General features: G+C 35.8%; 1 protein-coding gene across 2 annotated transcripts in view; it reads left to right on the top strand.

Annotated features, from left to right (window-relative positions):
- LOC108972804 (zinc transporter 2) overlaps positions 1-26,007 on the top strand; it is a 137,591-nt gene that overhangs the window by 78,673 nt on the left and 32,911 nt on the right. For both annotated transcript variants that reach the window (XM_018939626.1, XM_018939627.1), the window contains one exon: positions 8,971-9,150. In XM_018939626.1, the coding sequence (XP_018795171.1) occupies positions 8,971-9,150 (180 nt within the window). The remainder of the gene's footprint in view (positions 1-8,970; positions 9,151-26,007) is intronic.

Raw genomic sequence — 26,007 nt, forward strand, 5'->3', positions numbered from 1 at the left:
TTTAATTATAATAAAATTAAAAAAAAAAATTAAATGCGGAAGAAAATTGCACCCTCATACTCAGGAATTCATTTCCGCTCCCACCGCACACCGTCATATCACAGCCATGCAAATTACCCTTTCTCTAACTGCATAAACGTTGCATACGTCGCGGCACAATGCCTGCATTTCGGCGCAAATTTGTTTGCAAAGAAAAAGCGCAATAAAAAAGTAGCAAATTGACGCGTGAGTTAAGTCGCAAACAAGTGTTGATGGCGTGAATAGTTTTCATTTATATATGTGGAAGTGTGTGTATGCCTACGCTTGCTTAAAATTCTGCGGAAATTGTGCCATTTCAATTTTCGTCTCATTTGAAGTCGCGCAATTTCGTGTTTTCTTTTTATCAAAAATATGTTTTGCAGTCATTTGGAGGGACTACATGCCACCCGCGACTGCGGACTGCCGTTTGAAAGGGGCGCCTAAGTGAGCGTGCGCCTAAATGTATGCAAAGCTACATATGCAAATTTCACTTATTTTCTTTCAAAATTTTTAACTTTTGCAAGCAGTCGTTTCCCCACACACACACCCACTTCTAAGGCACATCAGCGTTGATTACTTTCGCAAATACTTATTATTTGTGACTGCTGCTGAATGGCCATAAAGCGCTGCGACTGCGTTTTTTGTAATTTTGTTCGTGTTTAGAAACATTTTCTTCACAAGTAATGTTCGTTAGTGTGTTTGAATGTGTGTGTTTGTGTCTGTGCAGATTAAAAGTTTTTGCCCGTTAATGCGCTTTGAGCTTATGATACAGTTCTGACAGCGGCAATGCGGTTTTTGTAAATGTTGTTGCCTAACTCAACTGTCTAACTGTATTTTTATGCGTGTATGTGTACATGTATGTGTTTGCATGTCAAATTACGCAATTTGCGGTAAATTAAATGGTTCTCTTTATTTGCTTTTAGAATGTTATAAAATCTTGTGTATTGTCTGACAGCCATAATTGCGTAATTATAATGAACAATGAAAAAATGGTGGAATAGTCGATTAACAAATAAGGCATTGAACTTTTGAAAATTTAACGTTACACACACTTTTATATAAAACTAAACATCCATACATGTGTATACATATTTGAACAGTCGGAAAATTTGCCCTTGACTTTTTAATTCCTAAGGTAGTAAAATTCAGAAGAAAGGCCAAAAAAGGTTGCCACCTTTTTTGATGAACATTTTTTCTATTAATTACATTCTATTGACCAGTTCTTTTTAAAAGTATTAAGGTGGCATTATTACATAACTGCGCGGCCACTTTTTCAAAAAAAGGTTGCCACCTTTCTTGATGATTAATTTTTCTATAAATTAGGTTTACAAAATCCATTTTATTCCTTTTTAGTTTTGAAGTAGAACCATTATTAAACAGCGTTGTCACCTATTTCTTAAATATTTACGTTTTTTAGTTTTGATTATAAATTTTTGTATGAAATATGTTAAAAAATGCATTATATCAATGAAATTATATGAGCGCATTTGGTAAGTTTTATTTTATGCTATAGGTGCTACCACCTATTTAGCTATCAAGTACTTTTACTTATAATATTTTCTATAAAATAATTGAAAAAATAATTATATTGATGAAAGTGAAAGTTCATATCGTCCCCTAAAATGCAAAATAACGTATCATCAAAAAATTCGAAATTGCGTATCCTATTGATTACGATTTACTACTTCAAATTACATATATATGTCCAACATTTTCAAGTTCTGCGCTCAAATATGAACCTGTTTTAACCAATATTAAAATTTCTTCAATCTAGTTCCATTTTATTTCGTGTTTCATTCACGCCACTGTCGATTTCCGAAAATGTTGTTACGTAATTTTGCACTTTAGGTGACGATATATTGATAAAATTAAAAAAGACATGCCAATATTTTATGGTGTTGCCACTCATTTGAAAAATATTTACCTAATTAATACTTTTGATCACAAAATATCTATAAAAATGTTACAAAAATATATGAAAGCTCTTTTGGAACGTTTTATAACAGGAAAATTCTTTTATGGTGCTGCCACCCATTTAATAAATATTTACGTACTAAGCTTCTGATTGATTATTTTCCATATAATGATTGCAAAAATTTATTAAATTTCTTTTAAAACGTTTTATAACAAAACAATTATTTTATGGCGCTGCCACCTATTTAAAAACTTTTGATTACGAAATTTCTAGAAACAGATTGAACAAAATTCTATTGATATAAGATACATTTAAAAAAAATATTTACCTATTAAAAACTTTAGATTAAATATTTTCTATAAAAATATAAAAATTAATGAAAGCTTTTTTTTTGTTTTATAACATTAAAATTTTTTGGTTTTATAGCATTAAAATTAAATTATGTCATTGCCACATATTTGCAAATATTTACCTTTAAAAACTTCTATTTAAAAATTTGTATAAAAAGATTACAAAAAATCTCTTTTGATGAAAGCTCTTTTATAATGTTTTAAGATAGGACAAAATCTTTATGGCGTTGCCAACTATTAAAAAAATTATTTAGCCATTTAAAATTTTCGATTTCATATTTTTCTATAAAATATATTTAAAAAAATTCCATTTAATTGTTAAGAGCATTTCTGTAAAGTTTTAAAACAGGAATTATTTTTGGTGTAGCCACTTATCTTAAAAATATTTTTCTGTTTAAAATTTAATAATTTTTTTTTTTAAATAAACGTATCGCATAGCGCTTTTCAAAAATGTAAATATTTTACTTTAACTTAAAATGTTTAAAACAGCAAAAACAACTTATTTGCGCCGTGTAATGTATGCACAAGTTCGTAAACTACTTGTTTACGAAAAATTGCGCCAACTCCGTGCAATGTGGCAGCATGAATTCCTCTCAACTCATTACAATGTGGTTGTGAAATTGTAAAGAAAACACAAAACACCAAAGAGACAGTAAAAAAAAATATGCGAGACGTCCAAAATAAATTTGCATTTGCAAGTTTTTAAATGTACGAAAAAATTGTGGGAAGAACATGCCGAATGGGCGAACATTTCAATGGCATTATTCAAAACGTCAACAGTCGACAAAGCTGAGGGTTTTGGATGTTCGGAAAGCGGGCAACTGACACCTGAAAGTTGGACAGACAGGCGTGGCACACAGGTATAAGGACGGCTGAATTTACAGTACTGTTTAATGGCTTGTATATCAACTTCGCATATTTGAGTGGCTGTCATTTGCCATTTTACACGTTTAAAAAATATTGTTTTTTTGTTGCGAGCTTTGCATTTAGAATTTTTATACCCTGCAGAGGGTTTACTTTTAAGATTGATTCGGCTATATCCGTATAAGCTAATTAATTCTCCAATTTTTGTAATATCATTTGTCGTTATTTGTTCCTCACTTGTTGGAATCGTTGATATGGGACAACTATAGCAAATAGCTGTCATACAAACTGACCGATCACAACCTAGTTCTTGTATGAAAGGCTTTTTCATTTAACAAGACATCTTCACAAAAGTTAGTACTTCCTGAGATATGGTTTTTGGTCCATAAGTGGGCGACGCCACGCCCACTTTCAATTTAAAAAAAAAAAAACCTGGATGCAGCTTCCTTCTGACATTTCTTTCGTAAAATTTAGTGTTTCTGACGTTTTATGTTAGTCGGTTAACGCACTTTTAATGATTTTCAACATAACCTTTGTATGGGAGGTGGGCGTGGTTATTGTCCGACTTCTTCCATTTTTGAGCTTTATATGGAAATGCCTAAAGGAAACGACTCTATACAGTTTGGTTGACATAGCTATAGTAGTTTTCGAGATATGTACAAAAAAGTTAGTAGGGGCCGGGACCACGCCCACTTTTCCAAAAAAATTACGTCCAAATATGCCCCTCCCTAGTGCGATCCTTTGTGCCAAATTTCATTTTAATATCTTTATTTACGGCTTAGTTATGACATTTTATAGTTTTTCGGTTTCCGCCATTTTGTGGGCGTGGCAGTGGGCCGATTTTGCCCATCTTCGAACTTAACCTTCTTATGGAGCCAAGAAATACGTGTACCAAGTTTCATCATGATATCTCAATTTTTACTCAAGTTACAGCTTGCACGGACGGACGGACAGGCAGACATCCGGATTTCAACTCTACTCGTCGCCCTGATCACTTTGGTATATATAACCCTATATCTGACTCTTTTAGTTTTAGGACTTACAAACAACCGTTATGTGAACAAAACTATAATACTCTCCTTAGCAACTTTGTTGCGAGAGTATAAAAATCAAGGTAAGGATCTTTTCATACCATTTTAAGACAAGAAAGTGCACCTTTGAACTTACTTTAGCTTCTGCGCAGTCGAAGTAACGGTTTATCTATATTCTTGTATTACTTTGCAACTCAAAAAATTAGTATCGCCTACTTTTAGGCGCTTTGGCAATGAATTATTTGATTGACTGGTAACCAACTGCATGACTGTGGGCGTCAAGCGTTTTTCACCAATTTTTTCGCTTGCTTTATGCAAATACAATTTTTAACTGCATACTTTTAGGCGTTTACGTAAAAAACTACTTTACAGCATAGCCAGCCGAAACTCAAATATAAAATGGTAGCAATTTAAATAAAATATGCTCAACAAAGCCAATATTTCAAGCGTCCGAGCACCTCAGCGGCATTATCGTCCCCCCACCCACCACCAAACGACGCTCCTTACCTGAAACAACACAGCACCACTTCATTATTCGGTTTCTCTCTGTTTACTGTGTATTTGTTTATTTGATTGCGTGAAATCACCAGAGAAATTACAGTTACGAAATGTACAAGCGTTTTATGACGATTCGGCTGTTCGTTGTGGAGAGAGAGAGCGCGTTAAGAGTGTGAAGCGGACAGGGGAAAAGTGGCGTATGTTGGTCTGGGCCCTGACTGGCAGACACAGTGAAAGCGTGCAATAAAACAAAGCGCGACCAAAATTACTCAACTCAACTGCAGACCGTCTGCTGCTCGAACTACTCGGCGGCTGGAAAACCACAGAAAAGCAACAAAAAAATGTAACAACAAACATACACAATACAACAACAAAGTGCAAAACAGTGTAAGCTGCAAAATCAGCATTGCTACAACATTAATTTCTCGATATATATGTGTGCGCGTGTGTGAGTCGTATTGGTTCTTGTTGTTACTGTTGTTGTTGTGCGCCTGCAATGCCGGCTGTAGCCTAAAAACCAATCTCATTTTCATAAAATATTCAAAGGCACTTTGCGCTGAATTTCAGCCCGGCTACAGACTTTCCCTCTCACTCTCCAACCACTGGACCAACCCAAACCCAAACCAAAAAAAAAAAAAACAAAAAAAGAAGAAAAATCAACTTGAGTAGCTGCGCTGTGTGTAAGTTAAAGAGAATAAGCCAAAAAAGAAATTAAGCTAATATTATGTTTTCTTTAATAGTTTGTTTGTGCGGAGTTTTTGTTGTTACTGTTTCACTTGCAGTATACTTTTGCCACATAAATACATACATATATATATATATATATATATTTTCGTGCTTGGCTGTAATTAATCGCTTAAAGCGCGGATGCCTTAAGATTTTCGTTTTTCAAGTAAAAAATTATTTTTATGTGCAGAAGATTTCCTACGTTCACTTTTTCTTGGTAATGAAAGCTCCCTAATCTACGATGAAATCGGTTTTATGGTTTTATGCACCCATAATATTTCTATATATATTTCTTTTCTTCTGTTTTGTTTTATCCAATCTTTATCCAAATTTACTCTAAAATCAAGCAATGAAAGGCTTTAGATTGCAATGAAAAATATTTACCAAACAGAATTATAAAAGCGTGAAGTGTGCTGTTCCTTTGTTCCCATCAGCGGGTACTAAATACTTTTCAAGCGGAATTGTTCTCTTCCATCCTGACCACATGATCTATCCAACGCAGCAGATGTCTCTTGATTCGTTGAACTTTGTCAATGTCGCCGTATATCTCGTACAGCTCATCATTCCATCGACTGCGGTACTCGCCGTTGCAAAGTGTCATGAATCTTCCGCAAAACATATCTCTTGAACACTCCTAAAGCCGACTCATCAGATGACATAATTTTTCAAACTTCGGTATAATATAGCAAGACGGGTATAATGAGGGACTTGTAGAGTTTGGTCTTTGTTCGTGAGAAGAGGACTTTACTTTTGGCAAAAGTTATTTTGCGTTGGATTTCAAGGCTTATATCAGTCTTTCACACACTATGCACGATAAAATCTTATATGCAATATTAAGGCAATAGTACATAGGCATTTTGAGGGTTGTTTTGGTTTGATAATATTATTTATTTATTATGCGTTGACAACATTTATCAATATAAGGCAACCCATAGAAAGGCATTTTTAACTTTTAACCTTCCCAAATTTTTTAGTTTGATGATTAGGTGTTTTATAAAATTTACTGCATTATTGAATATTTATTATTCAACACTTGGACTGATTCTTATAAGTCTTTGAGAACAGAGAAATATACTACAGTCATTGGATTTTAAGTGTCAGTAAAACGTTTTTTATTAGTCTAAAATAAATCTGCTTAGGCGTTTAATTTCTATCCCTCTCAGCTAAGCTAAATGTCGCCAATAGAATTATTTCTATTATAATCAATACAATTGGGAAAATATTAACCTTGCTCAGGATGAAGACCTCACTGATTCTCTTGCGATTGACTTTGATCCAGGAAGTTAACCGCACAGAAACCGATAACTTCCTTTCCAAGCTACTGCCATAGCCAGCAGTCCAGTACGAATTCTATCTTGCTTGCTAACTCATCAGCTTTGTATTTACTTACGATACCGCTGTGGCTGATCTAGTCTTGTCCAGAAATAACCCGAGGCTATTTATAGTGAAGTATGCATTCCTAAACCATCCACAAACGCACGTCTATTGAGTTCAAAGTTGGTATTGTCGCTCTACTACTGTTGCGTGGAGTCACTTTGTTAAAGAAGACTGCACTTTAAAGCGATAGATCCTTTTATGACAGCAGCCTTGGCTTGAAAAACATACAATAGTCAGGAAGACTGAAAAAGAGTGTTAATTATCAATCATCGAATCACGTCAATTGATACCTTCCTCCCAAGACGTGACCAATCCACTACGAGCCTGAGCTACACTTAACTGTGCAGCGATCATTATGTCACAGATAAGACTGAAAATGATAGGCTTGAAGTTTGATTCAAGGCTAAATCTATCTCGAACTATTATGGCCCCTTTTGTGAAATTATTATAGAACTTTCACGCTCCCTCGATATACTCTTACGATAAGTGTGCTGTAATCCTGAGGAAACAACCCTCAGTATGTGACCCCTTATTTGCTAGTCAATCAGCATCTCAGTAAAATAGCGGAGCAACTCGTTGGCCTAAACACCTTTCGGTGATCGATAGATGAATGATGATGAAAAAATTTAATACACTTTATCTATGAATTTATATGCAACTCTGGGTTCTTAAAAAATATTTCGCGTTGAACATTTCTTAAATTTAATATAAACTAAAATAAATTAAATTAAATAAAGTTCAATTAAATTAAATTAATATAAAAATTTTAAACTCAAATTTTAGTTACTCTAATAAGTTATGTCGACTTTTAAAACGTTAACTCGAAGTTTTATAAAATCTCTTCAGTCTGGTATAATTTATGATATAAAGTTTTAGTCAGGTGGCAACACTACTCAGCCAGTTTCTTTTAACTGAAAACTTTATCCCTTTATATCAGATGTTTTTTAGTCTATAATTTATTTATATTAAAAAAATTTAACAGGTGGCAACACTCATTAAACTTTTAGTCCCAAATCCAAGCTTTACTAGACCTATTTGGTTTGCAGGTTTCTTTAATGTAGAAATTTTTATCTGAAAATTTTCAAACAGGTGGCACCTTTCTCTGTTTTCAATTTGGTGCTCTTACTTATTAATCCGCGAAATACAAAAAAAAAAAAAAAAAAAAAAAAAAAAAAAAAAAAATTAGCTATTTTCGAACTGCAGTTATTTGACAATAAATGTTTTGTTAACTGAAAGGTTTCAAACAGGTGGCAACACTGGTAATCAAATATTACAAAATATATGTAATAATACTAATTTTAGTCTATAATTTATTTATATTAAAAAAATTTAACAGGTGGCAACACTCATTAAACTTTTAGTCCCAAATCCAAGCTTTACTAGACCTATTTGGTTTGCAGGTTTCTTTAATGTAGAATTTTGTATCTGAAAAATTTCAAACAGGTGGCAACTTTCTCAGTTGTCAATTTGGAGCTCTTACATATTAATCCGCAAAACAAATTTAGCTATTTTCGAACTGCAGTTATTTGACAATACATTTTTTGTTAACTGAAAGATTTCAAATAGGTGGCAACACTGGAAATCAAATATTACAAAATATAATAATACTAAAATATGTATGTAGCTCTCTTCAAACTTCAATTTTCACACTATATTTTTTTTAACGGAAAGTTTTATAACAGGTGGCAACCCTCTAATTTTTCTGTTTGGTAGAATTCACATATTATTTCGTAAAATACCATAAATATATAACTCCCTTCGAACTTAAATTTTTTCACACAAAATTTTTTTTAACTGAAAGCTTTCAAACAGGTTGCAACCCTATATTTTTCTGCTTTGAAGCATTCAAATATTACTCAATATAATACAAAAATGTCTAACTCCCTTCGAACTTCCGTTTTTTGACCCAAAATTTGAGAGGAATTTCGTTACGTAACGCAATTTCGTTGCAATCGTCCGATTTAATGACCGCATTATCGAAAGAATCCCTTGAATATTTTTCTCAAAATATCTTATATGCCATTAGGCGCTACGATCTGGATGTGTGTTAACCACAGCGCCATTACCTTTACGAATCTAATTTCCTCTGCTAATATACTTTTTCACATTTATTCATCTGCAACACGTTTCACTTACCTTTTCATATTTATTTCCACTTAACATTTCTTGTTTCTTTCTCTCTCTCTTATAGCATGTCCTTCGGCTGGTATCGCGCCGAGGTTATCGGCGCCATGGCCTCGGTCGTGATGATTTGGGTCATTACCGCCATACTCGTTTGGTTGGCCGTGCAGCGTTTGATTAATCGCGATTTTGAAGTGAATGCCAAGATTATGCTGATTACGTCTGGTTTAGCGATTTTGGTTAATTTGATGTAAGTACCCAATGCTACTCATGCACTACAGCAACAACAACATGAATAAATTAATAAGCGCGCACAACTAACTAATATGATTATGTGTACTTGAGTGGTTGGTGTTGTTGTTATGGTGGCTATTGTTGTTATGGGGGCTATTATTGTTATGTTTGTTATTGTTATTGTGTTTATATTGTTGTGGCGGCATTGGTCATCAATTATTTAATTGTATGTTAAGTAGTTAAGCATCGTGTATTAAGTGTTAAGTGTAGCCGGAAATTAATTGTACATTTACGCAAGCACTTAATTATGCCGAGGATAAGTCTAATAACAATTCAATTGGCGAGACGTAGTGACCATTCTTCTTGTTGCCATTAGTGAAATAATGTATTGCTTGTGTGCGCCTAAAGGTAGAGTTATAGACGTCGCGCTCCTAAAACTGCATTGCAGCATTTTTCTTTGGCAACCCTGGCATGTCAATCACCGCCATTAAATCGCCTGATTTGTGTTTCTACTCTTTGCTGACTTCTGTTTAGTCACTTCGCAGCTTTTTCTTTGTCTTCAACTGCTGACATATGTCGCTTCTTGCTGGCCTAGTTTCTAGCCGCTGTTGGTTTGATCTCGTTTGGTCATGGGTCTTTGTCAACAGCGGCGATTTTGCACACATATTTCCTTCACTTTTAAGCCGCATTGACTGTCAGCTGTGTCTTTAACGGAAATTGTTGCCTACATGTTGGCGTGACTGATCTTAAGTCTGAAAATTTGAATGCAAGCTCTTGCTGTTTTGTTCAAATAGGAACATTAAGCTAGTATGTAATTGTAGTTTAAAGAAATTTCTATTATTCTTTCTATATTTCTAGCATTCTTTTTTCAAAAATAATTTTATGAAAAAGTTGGTCATAGAACTTTAACCCTTCTGAAATAAAGGCATCTTCTACAAACCTTAAGTTTCTCAAAGTTTTACTGGCGATTAAGAAAATGCCAGATCTTCGAGTCTCTTACTCTAGCAGTGCTTAAACTTAGCACATCTCTTCGCAGACGAAGTCCATAGAAAGTTTAGTATTAAAGTTTATTGAATATAGCTTTCTTCCAAAATTGTGTTTTTTTGTCTTTTTATCTTTATATTAAGCACAAAGTCATTCCAAATACTCCTATGTCTCAAACCATCAATACAACTTTAATATCTAAAAACATATTTTTGGCTATGAAGAGTAAAAACTAGTCAAACTTCAACCTATTTTTTTTTTTTTTATGAATTTAAATTTTTTAATTATAATGAAGTTTAGTGAACCAAATATCAAAACTTCCCAGCCAAGCTCTCTCAGTTTTTGCCGAGTCATCAAAGATATGTATGGTCTAGCTAGCATTATCCTAATGGAAAAAGAAGTCCTTTCTGTTGATCAGTTCGGGCAGTTGTTTTCGATTGGTTGCTTCAGTCTAATCAGTTGTTGTCAGTAAAATGTAGAATCAATCGATCAGGCTGGAGCAGCTCAGAGTGAATGATTCCTTTCCAATCCAACCAAAAACTCAACATAACTTTTCGAGCTATCAATTCTGGTTTTGCGTCCATTTGTTGGGCTTCACCAAGCTTATACCATGATCTTTTTCCCACATTTTTGTGGTATTTGATCCACTTTTCGTCTCCAGTTACTATGCGTTTCAGAAATGCTTCGACTTCATTTCGTCTCAGCAAAGAATCGCAGATGTTAATTTGGTCCTTTAGTTTTTTCACAAACAATTCATTCCATTCATAGCCAGCCTTTTCTCAACGGTTCAAACCTGTTTGATGAAAAATGTTAAGTTTCTTAGCGATATCATGGCTGGGCATGTGACAGTCCTGGACAATCTTTGCCATAATTTAGAAACACTGTTGTTATAGCGGCTGAAAACAGTTCTTGACGGGATAAAAATACTGGTCGGTTCCGTTAATTTGTATCTGATGATGGGAGAACAACGCATAGTAACGCTTGCCCTTATTGACAAAAAACTGGGACAGTCGACTTGAACAAGCCTTTTCAAGTGAATTTTTACCGGTGATGAGTTGAAGTGCATTTCTACAAGGCAAATATATAAGAACCTCCCAACTAAGCTTCCAGAGCTTCTGTTAAGTGACTATCGATGTGTATGGCCTTTCATTATTGGCCAAGGCTGACTACTTCCGGGTGATAGCTTACTTCAGAAGGTGCAATTTCTGACAGTTCAGGTCCGTATGAAAACCTTGGGCGTAGAGCAGCCCATAAAATGTTTAAGATTATAAACTCTTGATATCGGTTTCTTTGCTTAAGAGTATCCGAACCAAGTTCACAGAGCTTCGGTGGATCACTGTCGATGTAAATGGCCCGGCGTTGTCCAGAGGAAAACAGTTCCTAAATTATTGGCCAAAGCGGGTCGCTTCAAGGGGATTGCTTGCTTCAAAAGACGCAATCGTTGACAGCTCAGGTCTCTATTAAGAGCTTATCGGTATGAAAGCTGCGCATAGAATATGATTCTCTTCCTAAATCAAGAAAATACACGGCAAAACCTTCCTGACCGATAATCCTGGCTTAGTCATAGTTTGTACCGTACCGCCGATATTCTACTATGACCATATTTGCTTGACGTTCTAGTAAGCCATTCACTTTGCGTCATCACAGTAGTGATTCGAGGAAGATAATTAGTTTATGAAGATTTCGCGAGCATCCACTCAACCATCTTCTTTTTATATCTTCACCTACATATATAATACGTCCATGAGAATTTCTAGAGAATTCGTGTGGCATCTATACCACGAGCTTCTTTTTATATCCACACTTATTTAAGCGATACCAAACGGCTTTTTGCCACATAATTACTTCCTGGAGAATCGAGACAGTGTTAACATGTCGGTTCATTCCATCTCCATTTTTCATAATAGCGATATTTCGTCCTCCAAAGCGTAGTGCATCTCTGACATCAAGATTCTAGGAACGGTATCGACGAACCCAAATTGCTCATGCTACAGTCAGACTGACAGTCACAGTTGCAGCTACTTAATTAGCGTTCTAGTCTTTTTCGAAGGAAAACTATAAAATACAAGTATTACTTATATTCTCTCGTCTGATGTCCATCTTCAAACAATACTGATTAAAAGAATCACCTCGTGGCACAGACTAATAAAAAACTCTTTGGAAAAAATCGATTTATTAATCTAATATTTGCGCAGTATACGCGCCTAAAGGTATACTAAAATAATACTAGATTCTGAGCTTGCCGTTATCATTTCTCGTGATAATTTGGATAAAGTCGTTTCAGCGCTTTTCTTAGCCCACATATGACGCTTGCTTACATTGTAATATATACCAATTTTGATTTGCAGAAATATTATATGAAAATTATATATTTAAAGTTATGTACGCAAAAATGGTATTCGGACATCGCAGCTATTTTAAAATAGCTAGTTCACCATAAGCATTACGCAATTAACCTAAAAGCACATAATAAAGTTTCCAGAACTTTCAAGAAAAATTTGCGCCTAAAAGTAGCTGTCATAACAAATTCTAAAATGCCGAACTGGCGTTGAAAAATGTGGTTTATGAAAACGAAAAACCATGAATTTCTGCTTTTTTCACAAAAAAAAAAAAAATTATTCACCTAAAAGTATATGCAAGAAGTATAACATATGCATATGTAACTGTAAATGTAACAAAATGACCTCAATTGGGCTGTAGTAATTTGCCGCTCACATTAGAAGTGCTAAGAAATCAGTTACGTCATTGTCAGCCTGCGAAAACATTTACTACATTCCATTTGTATTATTCACTATGCCTAAAAGTAGGCAACGTAACTGTCGAAAGCATGCTGAAAAGTACATAAAACACATCACAATCACTCAGCACCATTTCCACCGCATTATCGGATATGCCAAACAAACCAGCAAACGTTATAACAACAACAAATACGCTGAATGCTATAAGAGGTGACAATGCGTCTAATGAGCAGTTGGCAGCATATCGGCCAAATCTAGCCAAACCAAAGCTGGCAAGGAAATGCGAGGCAAATAAGTGAATCGACAGTTAAAATATTGCCGCCGCAATAGCGGTAGAGGATGTGCAAAGATGTTGGCAGATCGGCAAAGTCACACATACACAAAACTATATATACGTGTCGACACAAACCAACAACCACAAGGGTAAACAGTTGCGGTGAGCAAACAAACAACAAAAAAGGAAATAAAAGCAAACTTACAAGCGATTCGGCAAAAAATCAAGTGTGTATGTCTTCATGTTTGTGTATTTGTGTGTTTGTGTATGAGTTAGATTTGGCATGCCATCAGCGGAGGCAGACAATACAAAATTTCCGTTTCCGTTTTTCATTATGTGGCAACAACGTCAGAGATGACAGCGCCTGCCAAATCGTTTACCTGCCTCCCCCCGTTGCCAGTGTTTTCGCTTTTGCTCAGCCACCTGCACACCTGTGTATGTGTGTGTACAGCATTATTGCCGCAGCTTCGTTTGGCAGTTTTTACACTTTTTAACAACAAAAACTGCTGAATCATTTTTCATTTGTTTGCTTGCCTTTATTCCTTTTAAGCATTTGTGTGTGTTTGTGAGTGCGTTGAATTCCTATTGACGCCTCAGTGAGCTGGTTAGTGGTAACTGCGAAGTGCCAGTCAGCAATCAGTCATGCCAGGCGCCAGTTGAGATGCGTTGTCCTGATCCTGAGTCTTATATCAATAAATATTGCTAATTTTAGCACGTAGCTGTTACTCACGAGCCCTGGCTTTGGCTGAGCGTCGATTGAAATATTTTATATAAAGTTATCTGGCAGACTTGGCACTCAACGTCTTGCTGCTCGTAGCAACCGGGGATATTTTCGAATGCTATATGACCGGGAAAAGTTGTTTTCACACTCGGTGATAAATGCGTGCTCCTGCACTCCGCAATTGGTTTAATTTCATTCCAAAATATTTGGATAAGCAGAGGGTGTCAAGTGGGATTCTGCTTTAAGCAGCGAGTCCATAAATATTCTAGTGCATAGCCAAGCGACAATTAACGCCTATTAGCTATTCGAATGCCCAGCCTTCAGCCGTGTGAAAAGGAACTTATTCCATGGCTCCCAACTTTCTAACTGTAGAGACATTGGGCTGCTGGGGTGCAGCAAGTCTTTTACCACATCTACAGAGTTGCTGGATAAAGCTAACATTAGTTACCTGCCGAAGGCACAATAGATTTGACGTTAATCTAAGTACGACCACAGGCGGTCCAGCGCCTATGCGCCTCTCCTTTCAATCAACTAACCAGTAACTGAAAGGACGCCGAGCCAGTCTTTTCTTAGCTCATTTATCTTCGTAGGAAGTATCGCAGAGTAGGAATCGCTGGCTTCAGGCAAGCTTGGTATACGCTGATCATACACTAGCAACTGTGTAATCCCAATGTCCTAATAACTTGGGGTAAATCGTAATTCACCGGTTAATAGTAAAGGAGTTCTAACTGGATACTGCCTGACCGCGATTTATGCGGCATTGAAATGTTACGAAATGTCAGTTGCATAAGTTGCTTTAGAAAGGATAAGGATACAAAGCATCTCAACACTTCCTTCTTGATTAACTAGTCGTCGCCATTGCCAGATCAATTAACTTAGATCACATACCTTTAGCGAAAATAGAAATCACGTACATATAATTTGTCATTTTGTCGAGAGTTAATGTTCAGCTTCTTCTTCTTCTTCTTAATTGGAAGGGAAACCACTTGCGCGGTTATAGCCGAAAACTACAGGAGTTATCTTCAGGCTTCGAAAAGCCATGTAAGTGTAATATTACTTTATATCTTGGTGTGTCAGTCATCTAATTTAAGCTAACTTGCATATCCGGCAGACTTAGACATTTCAGCTTATATTTCAGTTCTGTTAACTTGTTAAAAAAAAAACATTATTAATCACCAATCTGTTGCTGTCCAAGCTTTTAGTACTAATACTTGACAAATGCAATGAAACATCGGAATGAAACATTCTAGAAAATTCGCAAAGTAAAAGAGTTGTGAATGATTTAGAAAGCCTGTGAGTTTGGCTCTCTTCAGGAGTACAATAGAAGTTCCTGTACATCTAGTGTTAGTTATATCTACACTAGTGTGAGTCTATGTCTTAAGTAATCCATATATTATAATGCAGTCGAACGATCCTACATTTATCCAAATACCACAATAAATCAAAAAAGCTTCTATTAAATGTTATTCAATCTACTTTTGTTAGTTATTATTGATCTCAAAAGTAGACTGCGTCCTTTGGCAGAGATTTGAGCCGTTTCAGAAATGTACTCGTATCCTGAATATAAGAATTGTCTTATAATTTTTTACAGACAAAATCCGTTATCTTTCAATTTGCTTTTGGTACATTTTTCGCGCTCGGTATGGTCTCACTAAAAATATGGATACATTTCTTCCATTCACTCTCTGAAGATTTATTACCTTCGCTGCTTTTGCTCTTCTGACAATCAGTACGGTAAAAGAGGACTTTTATATCTCATAATAAAGCCTAAAATTTCTTACTTTACTTTTAAATATTATACTACAACTTCTGTTCGGTTGATATTGGAATTGAATGGCTACAATATGTGTGGAGTGTGGAATGTTTTTTAAAACTTACATTCTTAAATTAGAAATGCTGAACTAGAATTAAATTCTTTGAAATATTTAAAAGAAGTTTTGCTTTACCACCTCTCTTTCCATGATGCCGATTGACGATGTTCATTTGCTCAAATGAACGCGAAGTAAAAACTCGCTCTAAATGCTTTGGTCGTTTACTTTAACGTTTTGCTTAGCACTTGGTTTATTTTTAGCTACTACGTTACAGATACATACATACATATATTGCATGGTTCAGAGAATTTATTTTTCTGAAAATCTTAAAATTGATGAGGTTTGTTTGACGTGAGAGAATCTATTCTATTTTTTTTCCTTTTTTTTGGTACAAAAGGGAAATAATATTTCCTAACACAGTATTATTTTTCGTTCTCTAGAAAAACTTTACTATAAACTATGCTGTGTTCCTCTTAACCCAGCTTACTAATCACCTTAGTTCTTTCTTTCTTTCCAGTTCAAGAATCTCATTCCTTTTACATAATTTTTGTCAGTATCTTGTCATTTCTGTCACCTTACAGTGCATAGTGTTCATTTCCAGGCTTTCCGCTTTATCTTATTTCGCCTCCAGAAAAATTTTTCAGCTACGTTTCTATTCCGTTATTGTTATGTCAATATACAATTATTCTAAAAATGGTTCGCTCGTTCTACCAGCTACTTTTATGGCTTTAATTCGCGGTTTAGTTATTCTTCTCATGGAAATATTTTTTATTTTCACTTTTTGTTTAACGTTCTGAGTCCTATCGTTTCGTTACACTCCATTTCCTTTCCATTCAGTAACCATTCCTTCCCATTTTATACCATTATGACTGCAAACGTTCCTTTTTATTCCATTTCGTTTCTACGGCATATTTTAATTTCCGCTAGGTATCCATTTCCCTTCATTTAATTCGTTCTGATTCCAACTTCCACTCCTTTCCATACAATATATAAGTTTTAGTTAAATAACCATTTTGTGCAAGTTTATGGCGATCTAATTCCAAACATCATGCTCCATTCCATTTCACTTCTAAAAAATATATAAATTTAAGTTAAGTAACTATTACGTTATTTTATACCGTTCTGACTCAAAAGATTCTGTTCCATTTTATATCTACAAACTATATCTCAGTTAAATAGCTATTCCTTTCCATTTTATACCGTTCTGCTTCCAAACGTTCCGTTATATAACATTTCTTTATACAGAACGTATAAGTTTTAGTTACGTATAAAAAACCATTCCAAATTATACCGTTCCGATTCCAAAACGTTCCGTTCTATTTCATTTCGTTTCTACAAAATATTTAATTTCAATTAAGTTGCCGTTCTATTTTATATCATTCTAATTCAAAATGTTCAGTTAAATTCATTCCGTTCCGTTCCATTCCATTTCGTTCCAGACAATATATGACTCTCAAATTAAATAAAATAGTTTTTTGTTAATTATTATTATGTTACGTTGCATGCCCTTCCATTCCGTTTTAGTTAATTGTTCTCATTTTCATAACTTTCTCAGTTTTTTCGTTGCCTACCCAATCTACAAGTATGTATCTACCAATGCGAGCGTGACGTGACTCCTTTCAACTTTCAAAAAATTTTTGCAAACGCGCGTGCCAAACACGAAACACGTGCCACATCAGTCATTAGTTGGCTAACACGTTCTTAAGCTAACGATTTCTCAAAGTCAGCATTTGCTATTTTTGGTATTCCTCATATTTCGTTTGTGGCAAAAAGTTGGCGTTTTTCGCGGCCGCTGACTTTGAGTTGTGAGTGTGTGAAGTAAGTGGACAAAGGGAACACTTGTTTCTTTATGCCCTGAATGGGGTGTGTTAAGTGTGAGACACGAAGTTTATAACAACTAGAAGTAAACGTCGAAGACCATATAAAACATATATGAACATATATTAGTTTTCATAAATTATTCGCTTGACGTCCATCTGTCTGTATGTATGCAAACTAGTCCCTCAGTTTTTGAAATATCGCTCTGAAATTTTGTATATGCCCTTTTATCTCTTTAGAACGGCTTATTTGTCGGAATCGTCAATATCGGATCACTAAAGCATATAGCTGCCATACAAACTGATCGTTCAAAATCAAGATAAAAATATTTTTATACCCTCTAGGCTATAAAAAATGCACTTGTGAAGGTTATATAAGGGTCGAACTAACATTTTGTATTTTATTTTTCAGTATACCGTTATGCGCTCTTAGTTCTAAGTGTGTATTTCAAAGCCGTCAGCAATTAAGCTGCTAAAGTGAAGCACGAGCGATTTCCGCCATTTCCTTTTCCACCTTTCGTGTGGCTAACGGCAAGTCAGCTCGCTACGTCCGTGTACTCACCAACCCAAATCGCCTTTAGTGGTTGAAGAGCTGCTGTCACTCGCCGTTACTGACCGATTGTTTACTTTTATATATAAAATTTTTTTATTTATAATTTGTAGTTCTTTCTACGTTTTTGCGCGTCGCTCATTGCCACATCTCGACTTACGTTTTAATGGTCGCACACATATACACTTGAGTACATGCATTTTCACACATCGTGCGGCAGGCAATGAAGCCTTAAAGTGTTCTTCTTCTTGCCAACCATGGCGATCGTTGCTCTTTGACTCACACCCAGGCACACACATGCATCGAAACGCGCTTGATTGCGAAAGCCTTTCATCGATTTCCTCTATGTGCTATGCCTGTGTATGTGTGTGCTGCCGCGTCGCCATATCCTCTTTCGCTATAAACTATTGACGCTCAATATAAATGACAAAATGAAAATGACCGCCGTCGCCGCGTTCAGACCGTAAGATGACCAATATGCTATTTATTGTTGTTTTTGTGTGCTTCATTGAGTCCATTGCCGGTTACAAGTTGCAGGTTACTTGGTGGTTACACGCTTCGTTGGCGCTATTTGTTGGCATTTCGTAATGACTATGAGACTGTTGACGGCGCACACACATGTACATAGTTAAATACACACACTCAGATCACATACATATATAAGCAAACATAAAAAATGTTTCGTAATTTTTAATGCGCGCAACGTGTTGGCCTTCGCTGTCGTCACGAGTTGCAGGCACACCACACTTATTGTTGTTGTAGTGTTTATTATTGTTGTTGTCGTATTTTATATGCTCATCAGCGCATATTGGCCGGTGTTGTCGCAGGAAATCGGAGCGCAATGAAGCGGTTATTTACAGTTCCGTCCAACTAGTGTCGGCTCGTTAGTGTTGGCGCGTTGTCGCACACACACATATTTGAACGAGAAAAAAATGTTGACTTCGGTTACAGCAGCGCTATAATATCCTTTACAGGTGCATTTTTTAAAGCATAAGTTAGCATTTGTTTCGATTTTTATGGATGAGTTTGTATGGCAGCTATATGCTATAGTGGTTCGGTCTGAACAATTTTTGTGGAGAATATTTTGGTGAATTGGAATTGGAATAATTCCTGTAAACTTTCGTTAAGATATCCTGTCAAATGCAAAACTTTTCCGTACAAGGACTTGAGTTTGATCGGTTAGTTTGTATGGCAGCTATATGTTATAGTGATCCAATCTGAACAATTTATCTGAAGGTTATAGTACTCTCTTAGAAAATACTGCATGTAAAATTTCGTTAAGATATCTCGCCAAATAATAAAGTTTTCCATACAAGGACTTGAGCCTGATAGGTCAGTTTGTATGACACCTATGCGCTATAGTTTCCCAATCTGAACAATTTCTTCGGAGATTATATCTTTTTCTTGGGAGATATGCTATACCAAATTTCTGGGCGATATCTTTTCAAACAAAAAATTTTTCCCTACAAGGACATGCTTTTTTCAATCATTTTGTATGGCAGCTATACGCTAGAATGTTCCGATCTGAACATTTTTTTTCGGAGTTTATATTATTGCCTTGAGCTATAATGAATACCGAATTTTGCGAAGTTATCTTGTCAAATGAAGAACTTTTTTCTACAAGAACGTGATTTTAATCAGTCAGTTTGTATGACAGCTATATGCTATAGTAGTGCGATACTAACAGTTCCTACAAATGAGCAGCTTAATAGAGAGAAAAGGATGTGCAAAATTTGGTACCGATATCTTGAAAAATGTGGGAGTAGTTCACGTATGTATATAAAGCAGGTCAGAGAGACTGGGCCAAATCGACTCAACTCGTCATACTGATCATTTATATATGTACTTGTTTATACTTGTGATTTCTGGGGTTTGTTACTGGGTACGGTACCCAGTTTAGGGTATAACAAATCGCTCTCAGACTCACACGTAAAACTATATGGTATGTAAGTACATACAGTAACATAAAACACACACACACACATATACTTAGTCCTTCCAGCCGTTTTATGCACTCTTATTTCACTATATTTTACACAATTTCTAGCCTTTACAATATTCTTGTTATTTTTGTTGTTGCCGCTGTCATTGTCATTTACCGTCCGCCACAATAAGAAGTGCCGTGAGCATGTCTCTGTGATTTAATTGACAGCAACAAAAATATTAGCGCAGGTCAGCGTACAAACGAGTTGAGAAAATGGTTTTATTTGCGCGCATCCCGTTCCGGGGCTTTCTTTCCGCAGCGAGCAGGAGTGCAAGTCTAACACAAAATCGTTCGCTTTGATGCGGATTGTGGCTAGACATTCATTCACCGGGTTGATTGTCGGGGCTCGCCGACGTAGTCTCTTTCTCTCTACGAATCCCCCACCGAATTTGTACTCCTTTAATAAATGTCACACAGATCTACTTGTCTCAGTCCTTGTCCTGTCTCTCGCACATCTTGCACGGCGGTGATGACAACCTTTACTCTCACGAGTTGCTTGGCATAAAAAGGGGGTTCTTGTGTTCCTGTTCTGTTCTTTTCATTGGTGGTGTTTTTTCATGTGTCGGATGCCAAACTAAGCGTACTACCTTGTGGAGGGGATGTTTTGCCTTCTCATTTTAGCTCGCCTTCAAAAGCATGTTTTTTGGCTACCCAGAGAATACTGGGTCTAAGATCGGAAGTCGCGAGCTGCTTGAGCCATATGCAAAATAATCATTTCTGGCCACTACTAAATGAATGATACTCAGAGAACTCAGAGAGTTTTATGTGTGATCTTCTATATAGTAAATGGCTCCATTCTTTAGCATCGAGAATTATTTAAGCCGGCTTCATTTTTTATATTTTTCCTATCGCACTTCGATCATCATTGACTCTGACTGACCGATCTTTCCTGTTTCTTCTCTGCACGGAGTCTGACGCCCTCCCTCACTAAACATTCAGCGACCAATTTCACGATTTGCTCGAAGAAGTACAGACTGGATCCTAACGAGTCTAAGATTCTCCGCATGTGACAGGGATTATTGTCGAAGTGCAGAGCGGCAACAAAATCCTCAAGTTGCTAGCCAGAGGCACGTGCGAAGAACATAATGGTCGCCTGGATAAAGTGCAACGCGAACGAAGAAGCTTCATTAATGGATGTCGAACACACATATATGGGGAGGTCAGCATACTTCTGGTTAAGGAATGTAGTTCTCTTCTCTTCAAGCAGTTTCAACTGCGATGTTTCGTGGATATTTATGTTCAACCATTCAACCAACTATTGAAATTCGTTGCTAATTACTTGTTTTGACTCTGACAATAATCGTTGAAGTACTCATTTATTGCATGGTCACTGTATACATATGTAATCTACATTTCTCCTTCTCTTTCTTACTCTCTACTTTTCCGTACTTCTTCACGATCTAACCTCCTCGAGCACTAGTTTGACTATGCAAGCCAATCTTTCCTCAATATATAAAGCATATTTGTAAAACATTTCATTTGTAGAAAACTAGTTTCAAAAATGCTCAGCAGATAGCTATCAGGATCTGTGTTCACTGCTTAAGACCAAACAGATCATGAACAATTTTTTACTTTTCTCTTCTACTTGAGAAATAATGAAAGTTTCTGTCTCTCTAAAGAGAAACCTAGTTCAGCCGCCCTGCCAGCTCCTCCATAAGTATGTTGCATATCCTCGTGCGTCACCTCGTTGTCCAACTCGTTTACTCTTCACACAACAAAAAAAAAAAAATTTATTGTTCAAGTGCCTCATTTGCCACTGTTCACTCATACGTGTTCTGTGTGAACTATGTGTTGTTGTGTTATTGTTGCAATAGCAATGTTTCCTTTGTGGCACGTGAGTGAAGTAAGAAGTTTTATTTTTTGCTTTTTGTTTTTCTGTTTCGCCTCAACGACCTGCACTTAAGCGAAAACACAAGCAACGTAGCGTAATGCAATGTAATGAAGTGCAGGAGCGTGCAAGTAGTGAAGAAAAGCTTAAAGTGCAAAGGCTGACGCAAACGTGCGAAAGAGAGAGAGAGTGAGTCGATGTCCAAATGAAGGGTAGAGGTTGCAGCGTAATTAACTGACAACTTTGAATTACCCAACTATTTACGAGAGGACATTGAAATGCGCTCGAAAATGGGTTTCTTTCGAAAAATCAAAAGAATGAAGATGAAGAGTGGAATGAAGTACATGGAGGAAGGAAGAAGAAGTACTTTACGTTGTAATAGAACTTACAACTCCACTGAGCTATTAAGCGTGTAATGAGCTGGTTGTTTTTTTTTTGTATTTTTTTTTTGTTTCTGTCGGACTTAAGTTTGTATTTCTGTGGCAATGAAAGGAGAAGAAAAACGATGAGGTGATTTGAAAGATGCTTAAGCATTATGTGAGACCTTTTTGGCATTTTGAAGACCAACAAATTGGACTTTTGACTATATGGTAGGCAATTGGAAGGAACACTCTTTAGAAATTTGCGATCAACAAGCTTTTACAAGAAGAAGTTATAGGGCAGTTCTGTGGGAAAATATGGAATTGATTTTGGGTACTATATTGGTATTGTTACTGGTATTTATATTCTTATTGGTATTGATATTGGTATTGATATGCTTATTGATATAGGTATTGGTATTGGTAATGATATTGTAATTAGTATTGGTAATGGTATTAATAGTGGTATTGGTATTGGTATTGGTGTTGGTATTGGAATTGATATTGCTATTGGTATTAGTTTGGTATTGGTATTAGTTTTGGGATTGGTAGCGGTATTGGTATTGGTATTGGTTTTGGTATTGGTATTGGTGTTGGTATTGGAATTGGTATTGCTATTGGTATTAGTTTGGCATTGGTATTTATATTCTTATTGGTATTGGTGTTGGTATTGGTTTTGATATTGGTATTGGTATAGGTATTGGTATTGGTAATGATATTGTAATTAGTATTGGTAATGGTATTAATAGTGGTATTGGTATTGGTTTTGGTGTTGGTATTGGTGTTGGTATTGGAATTGGTAATGATATTGTAATTAGTATTGGTAATGGTATTAATAGTGGTATTGGTATTGGTATTGGTGTTGGTATYGGTGTTGGTATTGGAATTGATATTGCTATTGGTATTAGTTTGGTATTGGTATTTGTTCTGGGATTGGTCGAGGTATTGATACTAGTATTGGTATTGGTTTTGGTATTGGTTTTGGTATTGGTATTGGCATAGGTATCATAATTGGTGTTGGTATTGATATTGATATTGGTATTGGTTTTGGTAATGGTAATGGTATTATGATTGGTACTGATATTGATATTACGATATTAGTATTTGTACCGGTATTGATATCCGTATATATGTATATGGTATTGGTATTAGTAGGAACTTTGACAACACAAAAAAGAGACCTACCGGAAATTTTCTAACTCAAGCCAGTAGTCGTGGTGCTCCCCACACATTTAACAATTTATGAACCCAAGCGAGCTACTAAGTTTGCCACACTAGCAACTATGTAAGTGCTTGAAAAATATCCGCTCTGAGCTGTCTAAAATCAGCTGAGCTGCACTCAACAAGCAAGTGTGCGGTGCAGAGCAATTTTCAAGTTGTTTATTATATACAGTTTTGCGCTTCCGCTTACCAGATTTCAATTCCTGGTGCTGATTAACATTTTGAAGCAATTTTACACTATTTTGATATTTTATTTACAAAAACAAAAAAAAAAGGTAAAAAATCGAGAGAATTTCCGAAAAATGCTTAGGAAAGAAGGAAAACGACACAGATTGGAAGGTCCAGCATTTCATTTTTTGTTGTTTGAATGCTCAAAGCTGCTTGCGGCAAGCAAAGCCGATGAGAAAAATGCTAAGCATGTACGAAATTCACACTTTAGTCGCCTAAATATTTATATGCCAATAAGAAAAGCTGCAAATGTCAAGTCAAGTGCACAACTGCTTGCAACATTTTCAACACAGCGCGGTAACACGGCTGCCTTATGCCAAAAAAAAAGGAGTATAAACACACACACATATACATATATACACAAATGATCGTTGCACGCTTGGCCGTCCACAGTTGAGGCCATAAATTGCCAAACCAAACGAGCGTCCAGCGTCAAGTGGCTACGAATGACTGCGAAGGCAAAGGAAAAACAAAAAAGGACAAATCGAAAATGCCAGCAAGGAAGCGAAATGCCAACGAAAATACTAAACAAGCAAAAACAACAACAAGAAAATCGCATGAAATGCAACGTAAATTGAGAAACTGCAAACGAGTGGCTTAAAAAATTGCAAAGCAACAGCCACAGCAGCACTGCTAACAACCGCAGGCAGTGTGTGTATGTGTGTGCGCCTCAATGTATGCAATAATAATTTTCAAAGCTATTTTACTGCAAATACACGCTGTGCGGCACAACTTGTCAGCTGTGAATATGCTTGTAGCTAAGAGGATTCGCTTTTTGGTAGCATATTTGTGTGAGTATGTTGGTGTGTGGCTGCCAAAAAGCTAAGAGTCCGACAAAATGACCACAAGCCGGCTGATCAGTGCAATGAAGGAGCACAACAACAATAAAAATGAAAAGAACAACAAAAGTATTAGTAAAAACAACAAAAACAACGGAAATGTTGAAAAAAGTAACAAAAAAAATAAATAAAATTAAAAAAAACACCAAAAATAATAGAAACAGCAAAATTGCTGAACATCTCTAAGGAGTTTACAAAGCATAGTCCATGCGAATATGACAAAAATAAATAAAAATAAAAAAAAATTAAAAAAAACAACAGTATAAAGAACACAGAAAGAGAGAAAAGTAGAAAAAATAACTCATCAAAAAAAAAAAAAAAAAAATTAAAAAAAAAGCTAAAAAAAATTCTTTACTAAAACATTTCGGCGGAAAAGTAGCAAAATTCGATTACTTCTGCCAAAGAAACTACAAGCCTCTCATTTCCTCCAACTTTCCTCCTCGCTTTTTGCTTAGTCTCTTTATCAACGCTCATCCTACCACTTTTCCTCTCTATTTCTCTCTCCCTCTCTACTTTTTTACATCTTATCCATTTTTGCTGCTAGCTACTCCTAAGTTCTACAAAAGCAAGTAGGAAACCATTAAATTCGAAAATCTTGCAGCGTTTCTTCTGTTGGACCCTTGTCTACTAAAAAGTAGCAGTAATAGCTCAAAATAGGCTAAGGAAGCTGCAAGCAGCATTACTGATATGAAAAGATATGTATAGTCATGTTGGACTATAGACTAACATATTAAGTGCTAATATTGCCGATAGTCAGCGGTTGGAGAGCAGCAGCTTGAGCTGATATGTGTGGAAGGGTCTGCAGTAGTCAAGCGAAAGTGATAGACGAGTTGAGTACTTTAGCAGTTAAAATAAGTTAATAATAGTGCAGTTTGCTGATAACGAAGCTGGTTAACTGATTGATTGTAAAATCAGCTGCTGCAGAATCTCAGTTTTTAGGTTTAATTTAGTTGAAACTATAGCAATTAAATTTTTAACTATGATGCTAGCGAGGAAATAAATGAGTAGGTCATACTTAAGAAGAATCCATCTCTAACAGGAATGTGAGGAGAGAGAAGAAGAGAAAAACTGTAACAAATAATAATAAAAAAGGATAAAAATGTGTGAGAAAATACTAAGAACTAAGTGAAGTGAGTCGAAACAGTCTTTTCCAATATTTTTATCTTTCACTTTCAACTTTACGTAATCAGAAAATGAACTAAAATCTAAATCTGACTAGCGGAAGAAGGCATCTCGATAATTGTTACCATTGAGCTTGCTCAGGTTTGGTATTGGCATCTGATGTCAGAGCACTTGCCTCCTGATTGTTCTATAACTGAAAGTTATTTCAAGCACTACAATGCTTCTTGGAACTTCACTATTATAAGACTCTACTTATACTTATTGTGCGCTCTATGTTAGGCAAGTGGTTTCTGATCTCGCTCATAGATATAGAATGATTGTTCTAATAAGCATTAATCTCTATGAAATCACTCTTAGTTGAGAAACAATCGGAAGCTGAGAATTATCTTCAACAGCT

This window comes from Bactrocera latifrons, unplaced genomic scaffold, assembly GCF_001853355.1.
Source record: "Bactrocera latifrons isolate USDA-ARS-PBARC rearing strain unplaced genomic scaffold, ASM185335v1 scaffold_43, whole genome shotgun sequence".
In the NCBI taxonomy this organism is placed as follows: domain Eukaryota; kingdom Metazoa; phylum Arthropoda; class Insecta; order Diptera; family Tephritidae; genus Bactrocera; species Bactrocera latifrons.